Source organism: Theropithecus gelada, chromosome 9, assembly GCF_003255815.1.
Source record: "Theropithecus gelada isolate Dixy chromosome 9, Tgel_1.0, whole genome shotgun sequence".
Taxonomy (NCBI): domain Eukaryota; kingdom Metazoa; phylum Chordata; class Mammalia; order Primates; family Cercopithecidae; genus Theropithecus; species Theropithecus gelada.
In genome coordinates, this window is record NC_037677.1 from 54,066,786 (window position 1) to 54,086,323 (window position 19,538).

The 19,538-nt window shown below is 49.8% G+C and overlaps 1 protein-coding gene across 1 annotated transcript; it reads left to right on the forward strand.

Moving 5' to 3' along the window:
* The first annotated feature begins 1,434 nt into the window (after positions 1-1,434).
* Positions 1,435-19,527, forward strand: MAT1A (methionine adenosyltransferase 1A). The gene is made up of 9 exons (XM_025396640.1): positions 1,435-2,074; positions 5,825-5,902; positions 7,322-7,444; positions 10,600-10,712; positions 11,090-11,233; positions 14,744-14,962; positions 16,138-16,320; positions 16,683-16,816; positions 17,455-19,527. Exons 1-9 carry the CDS (start codon positions 1,981-1,983, stop codon positions 17,555-17,557), a joined length of 1,191 nt encoding a protein of 396 aa, XP_025252425.1. The 5' UTR covers positions 1,435-1,980; the 3' UTR covers positions 17,558-19,527.
* Positions 19,528-19,538: the final 11 nt, after the last annotated feature.

The window sequence follows — 19,538 nt, forward strand, 5'->3', positions numbered from 1 at the left end:
CCACCCCATGGTGCTGTTACTTATGGAATTCAGAAGGCAGCTACTGCTTTGTTTTCTGTCTTCCCGATAGCTCTAGGAACCTTGAAGAGTACCTACCTGCTACTTACACATCATCTTGTTCTTAAATCAAATGTGGAGCATAATTGTTATCATACAATTTTAACTGCTAGGGTCACCTAGTTCTACAGTTCAAATTAAACATTAGCTCATATTGCCTCTAGGTTTAAAACTAATGTACCCAGAAGAAATTTACTAAGGGCCAGCAATGTTGAAATAGCTTAAGTGCAAACAGAGGGGTCCTGTGTGCTGGCAATGACAAGGCGATGTTGTCTAAAGTCCCTGTTTGATTCCTCATTTGTCCATCCCTTCCCAGTGGACTTTTCCTCTCTGAACTTTCAAGTCTTGTGCCTAAGCACTTCAGTTCACTCCTTGTTAAATGCCGTTGATTGGCTATGCGTATGTAACATCCCTTGCTTCATTCCAGAAGAGGTCACTTCAGTACCGTTTTAATTCTCTGAAGGGATGATGTTTGACTGGTCATCAGTTAGCAGAACTCAAGCTTTGGAGCACCAGAATGTGTGCCAGAAAAATTTTTTTGAAATGCTTGTATAATGAACTCAGAGAGGGGTTTGGTCACCAGAATTGTTAGGTGGGGCTATTGCCTCCTAACTTTTGCTTCCCACAGTCCAAGCTTTGATGCACAAGGTTATGGTTGATTACTTTTTATTGCATTCTAGTGGGAACTGGTTTCTCCACCCATCCTCATTCTCTGTGGTCTCAATTCCCTATTGTTCCTTGGGTCTGAGGATGCAGCTGGATCTGAGAGTGTGAGACACTGTCATTTAGTACATGAACTAAAGATATAATCCTGTTTACTACTTTTTTTGGTCAAAGCAAAAATAATGCAAGAGTTATGTGAACACGATGTTTATTACATGTATAGAACTGAATATGTAGATGTTTATCATCTGGAAGCTTTGGGAAACTGGACTTTGATAATTTCCATGTAATGAATCCATTTCTCAAAAGCATTTTTTTCTAAAACACACACACACACACACACACACACAGACACACACACACACACACACACACACACATTGTCCTCTGTAACCTCCCCAGATAGATACTTTTTAAAGATCTTGCTTGTTAAAATGCCTGCCAGCCTTTTAGAGAAGTTGACAGTTTAGGTGGTTTCTGTTAGCAGAAACACGTGGACTCAAAGCTTTTCCTCTAAAATGAATCTGTTGTGTAACACCACAGCTGGCTCAGAATACAGGTGCATGCTCCTGCTCTCCCTGAGAAGGTAGAAGGGGAAGAGACCAATCCAGATGAGATGCAGGGGAGGAGGGGACACCCAACAGCAAAGGCACTGTTGCAATCTTAGCCTAAACCATATCTCTGAGACAGAGTTTCTTATTGCCTGCTTGTATCTCTGGGTGACCACAGACCCCCTGCTCTCCAAGGTGAGTTGTGAACTCTGGAGCACTACCGAGATTGGCTGAGAGCTGAAGGAGAGTCCCAAAGGAGCTTCAATTCTGCAGAACTATACAGCCTTCTTTACCTTACCTTGACCAGGTGCTTAGAGTTTGGAAAGTCAGGGGTAAGAATTGAAATTCCTCCAGGTAAGAAGACCCCCCCTCTTAGGAAATGGACTCCTCCAATTTTCTCACATGATTATTCAGGCACTTTCGCTTTTCCATATATAGGAGTCGCTCAGGAGCAAGCTGTGGCAAGCTGGAGGGTGGGACACATCCTGAGTTCCATTCGCTCCCTCCCTTCTCAGCAGTCCTCGCCTGTTCTCACGTGCTCACAGGCAGTTAGGCAGAAGTGATCCCCGTGGCTCTGCCAAAGACAAGCCTGTTGAGTTGAAAGAAGAAGAAGAAGAAGAAGAGGAGGAAGAAGAAGAAAAAAACTCAGGCAAAGTCACAGCCTTAAAATTGTTCCCTGGAAGAAGCGTGAGTGGAGAAGTGTGAGAAGATGAATGGACCAGTGGATGGCTTGTGTGACCACTCTCTAAGTGAAGAAGGAGCCTTCATGTTCACGTCGGAGTCTGTGGGAGAGGGACACCCAGGTAAGTAGGCTGTCCTGGAATGACTGGAAAACTATCATTCCAAGCCTATACTGAGGGAGTCGCTTACAAATGGTTTTAATTGACACATAATAATTGTGCATATTTATGGGGTACAGTGTGTTGTTTTGATCCATGAATATAACATGTAATGATGAAATTAGGGTAATGGGCATGCCCATTGCCGCAGACATTGACTACTTCTTTGTGGTGAAAACATTCAAAATTCCCTCTTCTAGCCCTTCAGTCACCCTACTGCACAATGGAATGTCAGAGCTCATTCCTCCTATCTGACTGTAACTTCGTACCTGTAGGAGTCACTTTTCCTAGAACTCTTCAGAGCAATGTGTGTGAGTTACCAGAAGGGATCTCTAGAGAAACAGCATGGAGTAGTTTCATAAAACAGTCCCTCCTGATGAAGCCGTACTGTGGCCCACCACCAGCATGCCAGCACGGTGGGGCCAAGACAGGGAGTAGCAGCTGGCTGGCTAAGAGTATGGCACATGCAAAATGTATGATCAGGTCTTAACTTTTTATATTTTTTTTTTTTGAGCAAAGCTTTAATCTGTTATCAATGGCCAATTTAAGTCAACAGAGAATGTTCCTGAAACAAGACCATGGGTGACTAAGTTTTGCATGTAAAACATGTGCAACTTAGGCATGAAAGCCTGCACCCTGGTCGCTGCAGGGGTAGACCTCTAGGTGCTGGCGACTGAGTGACATTCTCTAAGAGCAGGATAGAAGACCTTCTAAACAGGAAGAAAATTTAGGCATTCGTTTTGGTGCCTGAAAAGTAGGTGGACTGTGATGTGGGGAAGTGAGAGAAGTTTCCTTGATGACGGTGAGAACTAGGACCAGAACATTCAGAGCCTCAAGTGTAGGACAGTGGCTCTCAAACTTCAGGGTGCTTCAGAATCCCCCAGAGGGCTTGTTAAGACACAGAGGGCTGCGCCCCACCCTCCAGAGTTTCCGATTCAGTAGGTCTTGGGAGAGGCTCCAGAATTTGCATTTTTGACAAGTTCCCAGGAGATGCTGATGCTCTGGGGTGAGAACCACACTGAGAACCACTGCTCTTGGAGACCCCTGGGGGATAGATGTGCAGACTTCTGTATTTAAGTACCTCTTCAAAATTCATTTGAGTGTTTGCTAACTTATTACGAAGTCTGCCCTTTTCTATCTTCCTTGCTCTTGTTCTTCCTCAAAGATATTTATCTTTCCTACCTTGTAACTTGGCTTTGGACACCTCAGTGCACTACTCCTTCCATATACTTTAGCCAGTAGTTTTTGATGGGTGGTAGTTTTGCCCCACACCCCCCAAGAGCATTTTGTACTGTCTGGAGACATTTGTGGTTGTCACAACTATAGGAGGTGGGGTAAAGTGCTATTTGCATCTGTTGCATCAGGCACACTGCTAAGCATCCTGCAGTGCACAGGACAGCCTCTCAACAAAGAATTATCTGGCCCAAAATGTTAATAGTGCAGCTGTTGAAAAACCTTGAATTGAATTGAGTTTTTTATGTGACTTAGCTCAGTTCAATGTAAATAGCCTCTTTCATTGTGCATAACTGTATAAAGTATCTAGGTGTACCGTATTTTCAATCTCAGATACATTCTGATCAGCTCCATGGCTGTGAACCTCATGTATAGCTTAGGAGAAAGATTCACTCCATGCGGAGGAAGTGGGTTTTTTGGCATGCAGTGGCCAGTGGTCCCAAGGATGGCCCATTGTGTGCAGCAGCCGTGTGCTCAGAGGACTGAGAATGAACATGCCAGCCAATCAGTTGATTGTTTTGTATACTTAATGACAGCCAATCAGTTTGTCTGACTGTCCCTTGTACTTGCCATTATAATTGTCCCGATAAGTTTCCATAAAGGCTAGGTGACTTTGTGCTTGTCATTCCATTGCTGAATTCCTCTCTGCTAGAAAGATAAAGTTTTTCTTTTCCGGTTTTCGAAAAAAAAAAAACAAAAAAAAAAACCCAGCTATTGGCTATCTTAAGTCTACTAAGTGATATTGATAAAAACTTTGAAAGGCAAAACCAAAAACAACAATTCAGAAGCAACCTCCTTGGCTGTTGTCTTGGTGTGTGGTGCTATCTGGAAGTCCCTGCTGGACTCCAGCTTTGTTCCTCTTCATGTTGGATTTCCCTAGGCAGAGTGGGAGCCTGTGAGCTGTGTCTTTGCACAGGCAGAGACATCCACAATCAATGATCAGTCAACAAGCTTCTAGGAACCCTGATGGGTAGGCCTAAGGTGGCTAGCATGTATTTATTTTAGGATATTTTATCAGCGGGAGGCCTTCAGTGATAGAGGTGTGCAGAGGCGATGCGCTCAGACAAACCTAAAGGTGCTACCAGGGTCTGCCACTGGCAGGAGGCTAGATTTAAAAAAAAGAAAGAAAGAAAGAAACAAAACACAACCTCAAACGTATGTTTAGCAGTAGTTTCTAAAGGAAAGATTAGGGAGTTAGTGAATATCTTTAATTACAGAATGTAACATCTGCTTTTGAGAGCCAAATTGCTTGATTCTGGATCTGCATTCTTAACAAAAACATATTACTCTATTAAGAGGAGACTGTGGGTATTTTTAACACTGAATGAGCTAGAATATATGTAAGTAGATATCACTTTTATTTCTTAATTTGTAGATATTGACAGTTTGCATAACCCCAAAGCAAGAGTGGATTTTCCTACAAGCACCATTTAGTGCTTTACATTCTAGACCTTGCAGAGTCTTTAAGGCAAATAGTGGAGGAATAAAATCAAATTCCAGCTCATATTGAACCCTTGTCAGTCCCACCTTAATTGAAGAGGTCAAACTCAGTTCTAAGGACACCTGGCTTTCAGGAGGCTGAGTGACCATGTGGGAGGATCTGAGAGCTGCTTATGGAAGTATTCTGCAAACAGCAATGATGTATAGGGGATATCTTGTAGAATTCTTATGGGTAGAGTCATGTACTTGGGTGTGGTGTTTTATATACGGTGCATTGCATCTTGTGGAACCTGCCATGCAATGCAACTGTTTGAGCCGTCTGACTTTACCTCTTGGCAAAGAGGTAAAATTGACTTCTTAACTATTTTTAAGTTCATTTCCAGGACTTTTCTAGATGTTAGAAGTAAAGGGAACATGATGAGGAATGAGAGACTTTTTATTTAGAAGAACGTGTATGTGTTTGTATATGTGTGAGTTGCTTGAGACTCCTAGAAGAGCTGATTTTGACTGGGTGCAGTGGCTAACACCTGTAATCCCAGCACTTTCAGAGGCTGAGGCAGGGGGATCACTTGAGGCCAGGAGTTCAAGACCAGCCTGGCCAACGTGGTGAAATGCCATCTCTACTGAAAATGCAAAACAAATTAGCCAGACATGGTAGTGCATGCCTGTAATCCTAGCTACTTGGGAGGCTGAGGTGGGAGGATTGCTTGGAACCCGGGAGGTGGAGAGTGCAGTGAACCGAGATCGCACCACTGCACTCCAGCCTGGGTGATAGACCGAGACTCCATTTCAAAAAAAACAAATGTTGTTTCTTTTTTAGGGCATTCTGTGACTTTATATAATACATGTCATCCAAAATTAGGCAGGAATGGAAAGAAGTAAAAATTTCAAAGTGTTTCTAATTTCTTATACTTTAAAAAAGTGTTTTCCCTCTGGTAGATAAGTTGATATGTAAACTGAAAAGATATCTAATTATTTTAACATTTCAATTTGTTATCCCTAATATTTTTGTGATTCTGACCCATATTTGCTCTTGCCCAGATAAGATCTGTGACCAGATCAGTGACGCAGTGCTGGATGCCCACCTCAAGCAAGACCCCAATGCCAAGGTGGCCTGTGGTAAGAAACACCCGATCCCTTCCTGCTGGAGACCTAAGTGGCTAGACTGAGAAGTTAATCATGGGCATAAGACAAATGAGCCATACTCCTCAGTTCCAAAACCCATGTCCTCTGCTCTGCAGTAGATTTCTCAATTATGAGACCTCACCTGTGTAATAACAGGGAGGAAAAACATTTCTAACCATGAAACAAATAGATAATTATTTTTAGCAAGAATCTGATGTTAGATGTCATAGCAACCATAAATAGCAGAGGGTTGGACCAGCACATGGCCTTTCTGATGCTTGATCTCATTGGGAACAAGGAGGTCTTTCAAAGTTCTTAGGTAGCTGCCTAGATAGTTGTAAGCTGCGCCCTCATTCTAGGAGCCTCTGTTGGCTGCACAGATACCTGGCTTCTCTTGTTTTCTTTCCTAGTTTGTGGTATGATATAGGTTTTAAAATAATTAGTGTCCCCCATTTAATAGCAACTGGAAGGCAGCATCTTCATCAATTGTTTTTCAATAAATCAATGGCTTTCCTAAGAGACATTAATGTTAAACTAAAGTACTGAAGCCCTGGCTCCCATCTGCATAATTTATTGTGTCTGAAGACTCATGTAGGCTGAAGATCTTCATCTTTATTTGTGGGATAAGTTGTTTGGTGAGAAAACTTGCCTGGCTTGAAGCCCATGGCACAGTGGCAGAGTCAGGGACTCTGGAGCCTGGAGGGCCCCCAGGGTGATGAGGTCCAGGCTGTTCATTTTAGAGACAGGATCACGGCGCCCTCTGCATCAGGGCCTGGCCAAGGCCATGGGGTAGAGTTCCCCAGTGTGAAGACTAGAGTCCTGCTCTCCTTACTGTCATTGTCATGTCCTGTCCACTGCACGGACCCATCCTTCTCTCTCTGGTTGCATCCTCGCCCCTGTATTGAATACTACAGGGATTCATCCCCCTCTGAGGATAGATTCTACCCTTATATTTTTGTAAATATCTGGAGAGAAGGTTGGCCTGCTTTGATTTTTTGGTCTGGATCCCACTCCCTAAAGCCTGCAGTGGAGGTTTAGCAGTGTCGGGGATGGGGGGTCGCATGTGTGGACTACGTTCTTTATGACAGCTACATACAACCATCATCTCCCTTTAATCCACACAGCAATCTTATAAATAGCTTTATTAAATAGATGAGGGAACAGAGACTTAGAGGGGTTAAATAAGTTGTCCAGGATCACCACTTACAACTGACTCTTTCCAAGACAGCACTGAAAGATGCTCAGTGCTTGGTGCTAGGATTTTTTCTTTTTATTGACATTTCTATTTTCCTTCTGGAATCCATTCCTCATAAGGCCCCTTGTGTGTCTTCTTTGTCCACGCTGTGAGAGGTCTGGGAATATGAGCTTCCCTTTGCTGGCACTTGGCTGCTAACTCTCCGCACTCCCTTTCAGAGACGGTGTGCAAGACCGGCATGGTGCTGCTGTGTGGCGAGATCACTTCAATGGCCATGGTGGATTACCAGCGAGTGGTGAGGGACACCATCAAGCACATCGGCTATGATGACTCAGCCAAGGGTGAGGGCAGGCCTCCGGGTCCGAAATCCCTGTTACTCTCTGCTAGTAGAGACCCCGATGCTGAGTCAAACCCGCGCCTTTCAGCCTGATGGGAGTATCAACACTACCAGGAGGAAAACACTCTTACACTCGTCTGTCAGGTTTCAGAGGTCAAAGGCTCTGGCATAAGGATGGCCAACAGGTGACTATGCCCAGCAGGCCCAGCACATGCCCATCTGTTGTTGACTGGGCTTGTTTTGGTCCTGCCTTCTTGGCACTGGCAAAGGCTTTGGAGAGAAAGATGCACTGAATAAAGGGGGCTGCCCTTCTTTGGAGACATGCTCCCTGCCAGGCACTGGTGATAGTCTCTTGTGTTTTCCTAATCATTTATGTACTTATGCAGATGAGGAAATGGAGGGCTAGAGGAGTAAACAGTCTGTGTGAGATCACAGGGTAAGCAGCCACTAGGCTCCGGACTCCTGTGCTTCCACTAAACATACTTCTAATCATAGACATGGAGCAAGATGACTCAGTCCAGAACTGGTGCTGACAGCAGACGAGGCTGGTCCAGGTTAGCACCTGTGCCACGTAGTATAGGGCCACCACCCAGGGAAGGGGCACAGGCCCTAGCAGAGCCTTGAAGCAGATTCCAACATCTGAGGCTGGGCAGGCCAGGCAGCGGTACAGCCTGGAGGGCAGCAAAGGACCCAGAGAGCGAGCGCCAGGTGCAGAGGGCCTGTGTGCGATCACATTCTGCAGGAGTTTCAGGGACCCTTTGTCCACGCTGGCTTCCTGGGCAGGGCTCTGGTCCCAATTGTTAGAGTCTCCACATTGGTCTCTGGCATTAGATATTCAGGCAATTCCAATTTTTAAAGAAAACTCCATTTTGGCTCTCTGTTGGCTCGCTCCCTAATTCTCTGAAATCACTGTGAGAGATGTGGTGACCTCACACCAGGGTAAAAAGACCCACCAGGTCAACCTGCCTAGATAAACACCTGTAATCAAGAGGCACAGAGAGAAGCATGACTTTAAAGGTGTTCATTTCTGCCTGTGTCACATAATGGTTGCTTAGGGTGATGTGTGGCATCCTGTGGGTCAGGGTATGTAGAGATGCCAGACCCCCGCTTTGTAAGTGAGAGAGCCCACTCATGGTATGAGGGTGCAGACTCACAGAGGTTCAGTCCAGCCACGGCCTGGCGCAGCCTAAAGCACTCATGAGCAATTACTGTTGGTTGAATAGATGACAGTGATTTTGAGACTCAGTGGGAAGAGAAGCAGTAAGAGCCAGTTAGTTCTCCTGGTCGGGACATGAGGGTATTCACAGAGGAAACACATTGTCCCAGAGCTGCAGCTTCCTGAGGCGTTACCACACGGAGCCTGTTCTACCAAGAAAAGCCAGTTTGTTTATGTACATTTAGACCTTATTCAAGTGCAAAACTTATTCTGCATTAGGTAGGAGGGAAATTTTCCAGGAGGCAATGTTCCCTAGGAAGGAGAAATGAGCGAGAGCCCAGCCATGGCTGAGTTGGGCTCAGCGGGCTGAGGTTCCCTGTGCCCAAGTTTGTCCATTTACCTGTGCTCGATGGACAGGAACAGCCTTAGGTCATGTGCAGTAACAGCTTTAGCAGGGTCTCAGGCCAGTGGCTCCTCATTGCTCCTGGCTGTGGTGTTGCTGGCCTCATTGTCCTTTCCAAGCCCTGTACCTCTCCTCTTGGTCCCCTAAGTTCTGTTTTTCCAAATTCCTTGGAGCCCTTGCTTGATTTTTGAGCCCTGGGGAGATTCGTTATTTAGACAGACAGTGATTAGGTAAACTGTGAAATGTTCAGTGCAGAACAGGACAGCCTTTGGCAGTTCTTTAAAGACTGTTCATTGATTTGTGCGTTCAAAAACATTCATTAGGAAACAGGAAGGTGTAAAGGGCAAAGGTGACCTGATACTCCTAGGGTATATGATGCAACATGAGGTGCCCAGGGGTAAGTTCCTGGCATCATGTGTGATGAACTGCAGGCAGGTCCGGGGACATGCACTGAGGGTGGACACAGGGTTTGGGCATGTGGGGTGGGAGCTGGAGGAAGAACGTTCTAGGCAGGGACCTAGTGGAGATGGAAAAGTAGATCATGCTGACGGCTAAACCTGAGTTCATGTTGGCTCAAGGAGTCCTGGGAGCAAGGGCTGTGTCAGACTGAAAAGCTTCAGTTTTATTCCTTGGCAGTAGATCCCCACCTGAAGCTTGTACAGAAACAACAGCTTGGATCTGTGCGTTTTCTCTGTAAGTCCTTTCAGGCTGTGTGGGTAGGAGAATAGATGGGAAAGAACATGGCTGTGGGAGTTTGGAAAGTGAGTGTGTCACTATGCTTGACGTGGTGGGGGCATCCATGTGTTCAGCCCCTTATTCTCACAGTCCCTGTGGCTGAGCCCAGCACAGCTGTGAGGAGGTGTGCACAGTCTCAGTGCATAGCAGTTTCCTCATGGGACTCCCAGGGCTGAGCTACTGCTAGTTCAGACTTTCCCAAATCAGTGCCCAGCGTGCCAGGGGTAGCAGGCCTATACCCCGTGCCTCAGCTTTGCAGATGGGAAAGGGCAGGTGGCTTTTCCATTTGCCCCAGACTCTGTGTACCTCTCAGGGTCAGAGGACCCTGGCTTGGGGAGTCTGTCTGTATAGTTCATGTACCCCGTATTTGTTCAGCATGTTTAATAGTTGTGTCAGGCACACAGCTGGGCTTCTGAGTGACAGTGTCAAAAGGGCTCTTGATTTTCTCCTAGTGCAGTGATAGCAAACTGGGTTCTGAGAGGCACCTGGGGGAGAGCCTAAGGGGCAGGGTATGAGTCAGCCACCGTTCTCAGCCAGAGGAGCCTTGGCATCACCTTGTTTTAATCTGCAGGTCTCTGTAGGGTGTGTGTGTGTGTATGTGTGTGTGTGTGTGTGTTAACCAAGTTCTAATTGAGCACAATAAAATACACCATGGAGAATTTTCATTGGCCAAAGAGTTCTACATGAAGGCGCAGGGCCTCTCCCATCCTGGGCCTCAGCTGTGGGCCTAGACAGACCCTGGTTAGTTAGGGACACCCCACCCTGACACCAAATGGCATGTCGGGAACTGAGCCATCCATCGGGAAGCTCATGGCCCCCTCCATCTGACCTGTGCCCCACTTAGGCTCACTTTGCTTCCACCTAGGCTTTGACTTCAAAACTTGCAACGTGCTGGTGGCTTTGGAGCAGCAATCCCCGGATATTGCCCAGTGCGTCCATCTGGACAGAAACGAGGAGGATGTCGGGGCAGGAGATCAGGTAGCTCGCCACTGCACGTGGGAGCTGTGTGTTGAGCTGGCTGGGAAAGTTCATGAGCAGTGAGTTAATCACACTGAGGGGTGGATAACACAGGAATCACTCTCATCCTAGCACAAGAGCCGGGAGTGAGTTGGGTACCTCAGCTTCACGGCCATGCTGTGGATGGCTGTGGTTGCTAACACTGGGTTTGGGCTTGTCTCCCCCTCCTAGAGTGTTGGGGGTCAGGGATGACATCCTTCCCCTGCACGTGCCGGTGGAAAGCTCCATGGAGGAGGCACCCAATCAACGTGGACACACCAGGCAGATTTCGGGCTTGGAGAGAGCCGCGGTCCTCTTGGTCTAGGGTGGGCGCCGCTCAGCCTGCTCTCTCACCACAGGGTTTGATGTTCGGCTACGCCACCGACGAGACAGAGGAGTGCATGCCCCTCACCATCATCCTTGCCCACAAGCTCAACGCCCGGATGGCGGACCTCAGGCGCTCCGGCCTCCTCCCCTGGCTGCGGCCTGACTCTAAGACTCAGGTGAGCAGCTGAATGACCCCGGGAGAGCCGTAGACAGAAGCTTTAACACCCCCAAATCCTTTTGATTCTGTCATTTTTAAGATCAAAATATTCAGTCTAGACACTCAAAGAATGGTCAGTTTTGAAAAGAACTATTTATGTGAAAAATCTTCAGCTAGAGATGCTTCTCACATTCTATTATAAAAAGTTTCAAAAATACAGAAAAATGGAAAGGATAGTTCTGGGTTTTTTTGTTTGTTTGCTCATTAGCAAACGTTGACTAATGAGTCCCCAAATCCTGCCACAAACATACTTCTTAACTGGCTTCCATATTTCCAGGCCTCTTTGTCTGAACAGGCTGTCTGTGGTGTGTCTGTGCTGTGTCTGTGCCGTCTGTCTCATCATGGCCCTTTTTCTTATCTTTGTTTCTCATGAAAAGGCTTTACCTCTGTTGTTTCCAGCTCCAACCCCATGGGCTCTGACCTCTCTTCTCTCTGCAGTGTTGAAATCAACCGGAGGCCTATATTTGAAGGCTGGGGTGATGCAAGTGTTAGCAGAGACACAGGCCTCCTAGCACCTCACTCCTGTATCCCCTCCCTGCTTAACCCCAATGACCCCTCTTGTGATTCCCAAGTTCCCAGCACTTCGTCCTGCACAACCTCTCTCCCTGTGTCCATGCTCATGGACCCCATTCTCACCTTCACATACTCAGCTCCCACATCTCCCGCCTGTGGGTTTCTCTGGTCACCTTCCAAGCAGATGGGCCCTGAGAGCCTGCTGTGTGCAGCACCCTGCCACCTCCTGCCTGCCCTTCCCCAATCCTGTTCAGTGCCATCTCTCTCCACCTACCCATGTCCCCAGTTTGCCCCATCAAGCACTCCTCTCACTCCAGTCCAGCCTTCCCCAGGGCTTCTATCATCCCAGCCAGGCCAGGATCAGTGCCCTACCCTCCCAAAGGTTCTCCCTGCTTGGAAATTCCAGTTAATTCCCTTTAGGCTTCATTTTTAACTTCCTAACATCTGTTCAGTGTGTTCTACAACTTTTGGCTTCCTACAAGGGGACAGGGGAAATCCACTTGTTATTCTGGCATTCAGAACCTTTTATGGTCTTCCAACTTTACCTGCCTCTGCCTGCCCCACCCCATCTTTGCTTCATTGACATCATTTCGCTCATGGTCCCCTTGTTTCTTAGGGCTTTGCTTTACCTGAGCTCCCTCTCTGGTCCTCACCTGTCCTTGAGTGGCCAGCAAAGTTCTACCTCCTCTGGGATGCCATCCCTGGCCACTAGCAGACAGCGCCTTCTCTTGTCCTGCACTTGGAATCTGGCAGCCATGGTGCTGTAGCTCAGCGTGCTGTGTGTGGCTCCATGTACAACTCCAGCTGTACAGAGATGGAGTTCCTTCTTGCGCAAGTGTCAGGCCATGCACAGGGTAGAGGTTGCATACTGGCTGTACTCGGGCAGGGAAGCGTGCTTATGCCCAAAGGAAACCTTTCCTTGGGACTTCCTGTGTTATCCACGTGACCCCCCCAAGGGGGGATGGGAACCATCAGCATTCATTGGGTGTTCTTGGAGGTTGTGGGTTAGGAGAGCTAAAGCATGTAGATTGTGATGGCACCTAAAGAAAGGGGCCCATGATGTCGGCCTGCCTGTCCTGTCCTGGACTAGAATGGTGCTGCAACATAGAAGCAGGGTGAAGATTCACAGAAGGGGAAATCTTAGAACAGGGAGGGGAGGCAGCCAATGGTGCTGTTTTTCTCTTCGTTGTGCAAGAGAGAGGAACAGAGGGACCACCTACTGGACCTGCTGAAGCAGGTTCATTGTGCTTAGATATGAAATAGAGGGTTTCTAGGTTTACGGGTCAGCAAGGAAGGGAGGGTAGGATGGGCTCTTTTAGGGCTTCCCTTCCTTTGAAGAATTGTCTTGAAAATGCCAATACGGATACCGGAGTCAGCCTCACTCCCCTGCCACAGGCAGGACCGCGGACCAGCTTCAGTTGCAGGGGGTGCAGGCTTGCTGTGGGGCTCCAGGAGGCCCCTCGCCTGCTGGCCTCCAAACAGCCTGGCTTGCTCGACTCACTCCCTCCATGAGAGAGGCCCTGGGCCAGGCACGGCTTGTCTAGGTCCCCTGCTCCGCACCCTGTTTGTGAAGCAGTGTCTTTATCCAGCCAGAGTGCTGGCTGTGAGCAGGATGCGTCCTTCCACCTGAACAAATCCCTGCTGCTGATAGTGAGGCCTGGGTGGCAGTGCAGATGGCTATTTTTGTACCTGATCAGAGCTGTGTTTTCCATGGTGTGTTTTTCCCCACATCTTGCTGACGTGATGAGATAAGCGCTGTGCTCAGGGCCCTTTGCTCTGCCACCCTGTTCTGCAGTTCTGCAAGGCCACTGCGTGGAGTCTACCGGGTGGGGGTCGTGTCACCCAGGGGAACAGTGGAGACGGCCTGAGCACCCTCCCCGGCTGTGCGCCTTTTCCTGAGGCTCCATGCAGCAGACCCAGTCCTAGAGTCTGTCACAGACAGTGCCTGTCTTCCTGGGAGTGTCCTACCCCAGATTCCAGCCCCTCTCCCAGGACCCTATGTGTGCACAGCCTGGCATCTGAGGGCTGCTCTCAGCTCACGAGATCTGTGTGCGTCGGGCCATCTCATGCAGATCTCACGTGGCCAGGGCTCTTTCTTCTGCTTCTTCTGGACCTTCCCTGTTGCTCCTTAGACCAGGCAGAACACAGAGTAGGTGTTTGTTACAGATCCAGGGTTTGATGGATACCTGAGTAGCCTTGGGGAGGTAGAGAGCTTGCTGCAGGCACAGTCCCAGGGAGCCACTGTTTGCTGCCCCATGGTTCTGTCCAGGCCCTGGGATGGGAGCAGTCCCATGCCCACTGGCCAGTGTTCCTCCCAGGGTCCTCTGGCAGAGCTGCACCCCTGCAGGCACCACATGTTCCTAAGATCCTCTGAGCCCTGCTCTTGTGGGTCCATGCTGCTTTCAGCAGTATTGGGCCTGTGGCCAGCACAGGGTCTTGAGCAGCAACCAACCTTCTTCTTGGAAGAGCCCTGTCTACCAGCCTGTGCAGCTCCAGGTCAGGTCCCAACTCTTCCAGCTGTGTGATCTTGACCAAGACATTTACATTTTGGATCCTTGGCTTTCTTATCTGCATCACTGGCAGAAGGAGAGATACCTCCTGGGCTATAGAGGGTCAAGAAAGGGCTTTGGCCATGGAGACATTTGCTGGCACCTGGAAACGTCTGAGACAGAAGAGGGGTCATAAGTTGAGAGGAAACTCAAGTCTCCAAGCAGTGCTAATTGTGGTCCCATGTGGGAATAACTGGGCCTTACACCCAGTCCCCCCACAGCACCAGGCAATTTTTTGAATGTAAGAATGTGTCGGATTAACTCCCCCAACACCCTTTGAAGACAGGAGGCCCCACTTGGCTTCTGGGAGCCCTGCCCACCTCCTCCTGGGTGTCTGTGCCTGGCCACCATGTGCCATTCGCTCAGTCTCAGCCTCACAGTGTCTCCCCCACCCTTCTGATGGACAGGTGACAGTTCAGTACATGCAGGACAATGGCGCAGTCATCCCCGTGCGCATCCACACCATCGTCATCTCCGTGCAGCACAACGAAGACGTCACGCTGGAGGAGATGCGCAGGGCCCTGAAGGAGCAGGTCATCAGGGCCGTAGTGCCGGCCAAGTACCTGGACAAAGACACCATCTACCACCTGCAGCCCAGTGGGCGGTTTGTCATTGGAGGTCCCCAGGTGCATCCTTGTCTCTGAACGAAGCCCTGGTTTGTCTTTGTTACTGGGGTTGCTTATGTCTCAGAGCAGGAAAACCGCAAGTTAGCTTGGAGTGGGTCAGCTGGCTCTGACCATGGACTAAATGTAAAGTTGGTGAATTTTAGCCTCTGTACATTTAGTGCGGTCTCTGGGGAGGTCTGCTATGTGTCTGACAGTGTGTGGGAAATTGGGGACATATCCCTAGGATTCCTCCACTTAGCACTGCCGGGCCCTCCCACTCCTGCCATCTCAAGTGACCACGACCTTACCCATGGCCGCTGCACCTCGCCCTGCTCTGGTGCACATTCCCTGCTGCAGCATTTGCACATGGCCAGCTGTTCCCAGGTGGCTGTTTCCAGATCTTCACCACAGGCTGCCTCTGGCTGTTGTGGGCGCCCGGGTGTGGCAGGGTGTTTTAGACAGGGCGCCACTGGCCCCTCTTCTGTATTGCAAGTGTGAGGAGTGGAGGTTGCAGAGCACCGCTGCCAGGCTGCTGCCCACTGCCTGGGCCCTCAGCTTGCGTGCTTTGCCACAGAGCTGAGCCCCATCCTGGGTTCCAGGAGCAAGTGGAATGTAGAAATACAGGGTAGAAGGAGGTAACACTTAATTGTTTTTTCTTGCAGGACTTCTCAAAGCCTAGACATACTAGTGTGAACTGTGGATCTCTAAAAGCGGGGGTAGAGTAGGCAGACTTCCCCAAATCATATAACATAGAACTCCCACCCTTTTAAAGACATGACTATTGACTGATGTTGCCCAGAGCACACTTGGGAAGTGGACAACATGGCATTTGCTAGGTGGCACCAGCCAGGGTTGTATTTTTGACAGTGCAATTCCTGCCTGCAGTTGGGTCTCTGCATTGTGATGGACTCAGTAACAAAGGCATTAGGGAGTGGCTGTGACCCCAGAGAACCCCTGGCCCACCTTCTGCCCTTTCTAATGAAGCTTTGGCAGGTTACCTGATTTCAGTATGTGGGCAGTGACTGAGCTGGGAGTGGGGTCCAGAGTTTTGGGCAAAGGAGTCTTACGAAAATGTCTGTGGGCAGCCCCAGGACATCGTTCCTGAGTTGCAGTTCAGCTGCCATCAGAGTTCTTCAGCCCCCTCTAGCATCTAGGGGCTGGCTCTGCTTCTTATCTTGATTTCTCTCCCTCCGCAGGGGGATGCGGGTGTCACTGGCCGTAAGATTATTGTGGACACCTATGGTGGCTGGGGGGCTCACGGTGGTGGGGCCTTCTCTGGGAAGGACTACACCAAGGTGGACCGCTCAGCTGCATACGCTGCCCGCTGGGTGGCCAAGTCTCTGGTGAAGGCAGGGCTCTGCCGGAGAGTGCTCGTCCAGGTAAGCCCCTCCACCCACCACCGTCCTGTTGCAGCGGAAGACCCCTGCCCAGCTCTGCCCTGAGTAAGGGGATGTTGGCCCGGTGGGAAAGCCGCACGCTTTGCCCAAGGTTGTGATTGTGTGATTGTGTTGGGCACTGTGGCCAGGGCTCTGAAAACCTGGGGGAGGGAAAACTAAAATCTTCAGGGAGAGGGGCACGTAGAATAACTGTCCTCGGTGAAGGTAGCAGGAAAATTGCAGGGGAGCATGCTGGGCAAGAGATGTGTGGTCCCCGCTGGTCCCTTCAGAAGAAGGGCAAAGCTGCTGAGAGGGGCAGGGCCCACACAGAGGCTTCAGTCCCTGACGCTGCGCCTTGCTGGAAGGTTTCCTATGCCATTGGTGTGGCCGAGCCGCTGTCCATTTCCATCTTCACCTACGGAACCTCTCAGAAGACAGAGCAAGAGCTGCTGGATGTGGTGCGTAAGAACTTCGACCTCCGGCCGGGTGTCATTGTCAGGTAAAGTGCCATGCTCCGCTATTACACAGGACCTTGCTCCCTCCTTGCCCAGTTGCTCACCTCACCTGAAAGGGAGGCAGAAAGGAGGATGTTTCTGCCTCTCAGAAGTGGGAGGGTCTGTGAGCTCCTGGTACAGCACACTGCATCCTCAGGGCAGAAAGCCTGGCTGTCAGGTTGAAGGAGGCCGCCCCAGGTTCCTGCTGGCCCAGTCAACACCAACTCCGGTGGGGCCATCTCTGAGCAGCTGAGAGGCAGGCGGGGATCTTAGGAAAATAATTATTAATATAAGGCCAAATGGCTCAGATGGCTGGGAATCGAGTCAGCAAGTCTATTCCCTGTTTCCAGAGCTTGGTGGTGTCAACACTGGCCTGGGCCAGGTAAGTGGAGTGGGAGGAGAAAGGCATCCGAAGGCTGGAGTGAGGTCCTGGTCCGTGAACCTCTGAGCATCCGTGGGGCTATAAAACGAGACCGTGGTACGGCACAGATAGGATGTGTGTGTGCAACTGCTGGGGGGAGGTGTAGTGCCATGTGAGGAGGGCTGTGCTACAGTTCGTTGCTCCCTCCTGTCCTTGAAATGGAGAAAGAAACCCTGCTCCTGTTCCGTCTTCCAATGCCCTTCCCTTCTGCTGGACATGCAGGGATTTGGACTTGAAGAAGCCCATCTACCAGAAGACAGCCTGCTACGGCCATTTCGGAAGAAGCGAGTTCCCATGGGAGGTTCCCAAGAAGCTTGTGTTTTAGAGCCAGGGGAGCTGGGCCTGGTCTCACCCTGGAGGCGCCTGGTGGCCATGCTCCTCTTCTCCAGAGCCCTGGCTGCTGATCGCCTTCCCCACCCACCAACCCTCGGGGCAAAGCCAGGTTCCTCTCATTTAGCCTGTTCTGTCATCATCATGGCCGGCTGGAGGCAGGGGCTTCCTGGTGCTGGAGGTTGGCTCTTGATGTGAGGATGGGCATGGTGTTCTGCCGCTCCATCAGACTGGGGCAATGTTAATTTAGTGGAAAAGGCACCCCGTCAAGAGTGAATTCCCTCACTCGCCTCCCCCAACAGCTGGACCCTGACCAGCTCCCCCTCTCTCCCCTTGTCTGTGCCAGGTGAGGTCAGCACATCTCACAGACCTCAGGGCTCCTTGTGGACCTGGGCTCCTGGGCCTCCCTTTCACAGGCAGCCAGCGCCCTGAGCCAGGGTCTCCAGAAAGCCCCTTCCAGGCCAGGCATGTGGCAGGGGTTAGAGCAGGACTAATGTCTCCTAAGCACCTGTAGTGTGCGAGGGACCCAGCTAATGACTGGGTCATTTTTTCTTCACTGCAACATGATGAGGTAGTACCTTTTATTATCCCATTTATAGATGGGGGAAAGCAAAACACAGAGAGGCTGGATAACTTCTACAGGGTCCCACAGCCACGTGTTTAGGCCTAGATGTGTAACTAGGAGCTTTGACTCAGGAGCCTGTAAAACACCCCCTCCCCCATCGTTGTCACATGCCAGTAACAGGCTTGAACAATGACAAAGCAGATTCAGAAATGAGGCCATGGACTCTGTCCTGAAGGCCCAAGGTTACTGGAAATGAGGGGATTAACCCACCAGCTCTTGTTCAGCCCTGGGCAATTGTCTGAAAAATGAAGACGGAACCATAGGGCTATTTTGTTTGCTTCATGTGTCCCAGAAGATGGCTGAGGGTAAGCTGGATACCTGGACCATCAGCATGGGCTGGAGTTTGGGATTAACCAGCAGCTCTAGAATCCCAGCCCCCTGACCTCTCAGAGACATGCAGAGATTGGGTTTTTGGACTTCTGGGGTAAGTGGTCTGAGTCCAGTCTAGCCCTATCTGGGCTTCCTGTAGCAGAAGCAGCAACTTGTCCTAGCACAGATGGCCAGCCCCTTATACAGAGGCCCTCAGGTCTTTCTTTTTCCCTGGTCCCTTGTATCCTCTGCAGGCTGAGTGCATTTGGAGGGAGGGAGGGGCCCTTCGGATGCCCCATCCAGGGAGGCTGGTCCTAAGGCCTCATGTTAAATAGGCGGGGCTTGCCTTCTGGTGTTGGACAAGCTTCTGAGATGTCACAAGGAGATTCTGCCTTTGCCAGGTGACTCTCTGGGGAGCAGGTCTGCTCCCAAGGGGCCTGAGCAGTCCTTGGCCCGCTAGGGTCTTGGAACTCACCTGCCTTTCCATCCATGGCCAGCAGCACCTGTCCCATCTGCCCCACTTGTCCTTAGCCTGGACCTCTGATAGCAGCATCTCTACCTTCTCCCCAGCTCCCAGGACCACAGGCTCAGGCAGGGGCTTCCATGGGCCCCAGGGGAACAGAGGGGACTCGGCCTCTCTCTAGGGTGCATGGTGCTGGTTCAGGCTGGGAGAGGCAGCCCAGGAAGTCTCATCTGGGGAGCAGGCAGCCTGCATCTGGGCCTTGGCTTGGAGCACAAAGACCCTGGCTTTCATTTTCTCTCAGATGAACGGAAATTAAGGCAACAAAAGAAGCCCGGCTCCTGGTCACCTAGGAAGCCTCAAATTCCTTCCCGTGGAGGGAGGGAGAGGTTTGCAGGTGACCGAGTTCCTCTAACTTGGATCATACTCGACATGAAAATTCAGAATTTTATACTTTCCCTGCCCTCTAGAGAAATAAGATATTTTTTGTCAATTTGTTTGTTTGAAACTAAAGCCTTTATTTGTTAATAGTTCCTGCTAAAACAGTGAATAAAAACTCAAGGAGCAACTACCCTATGTTTA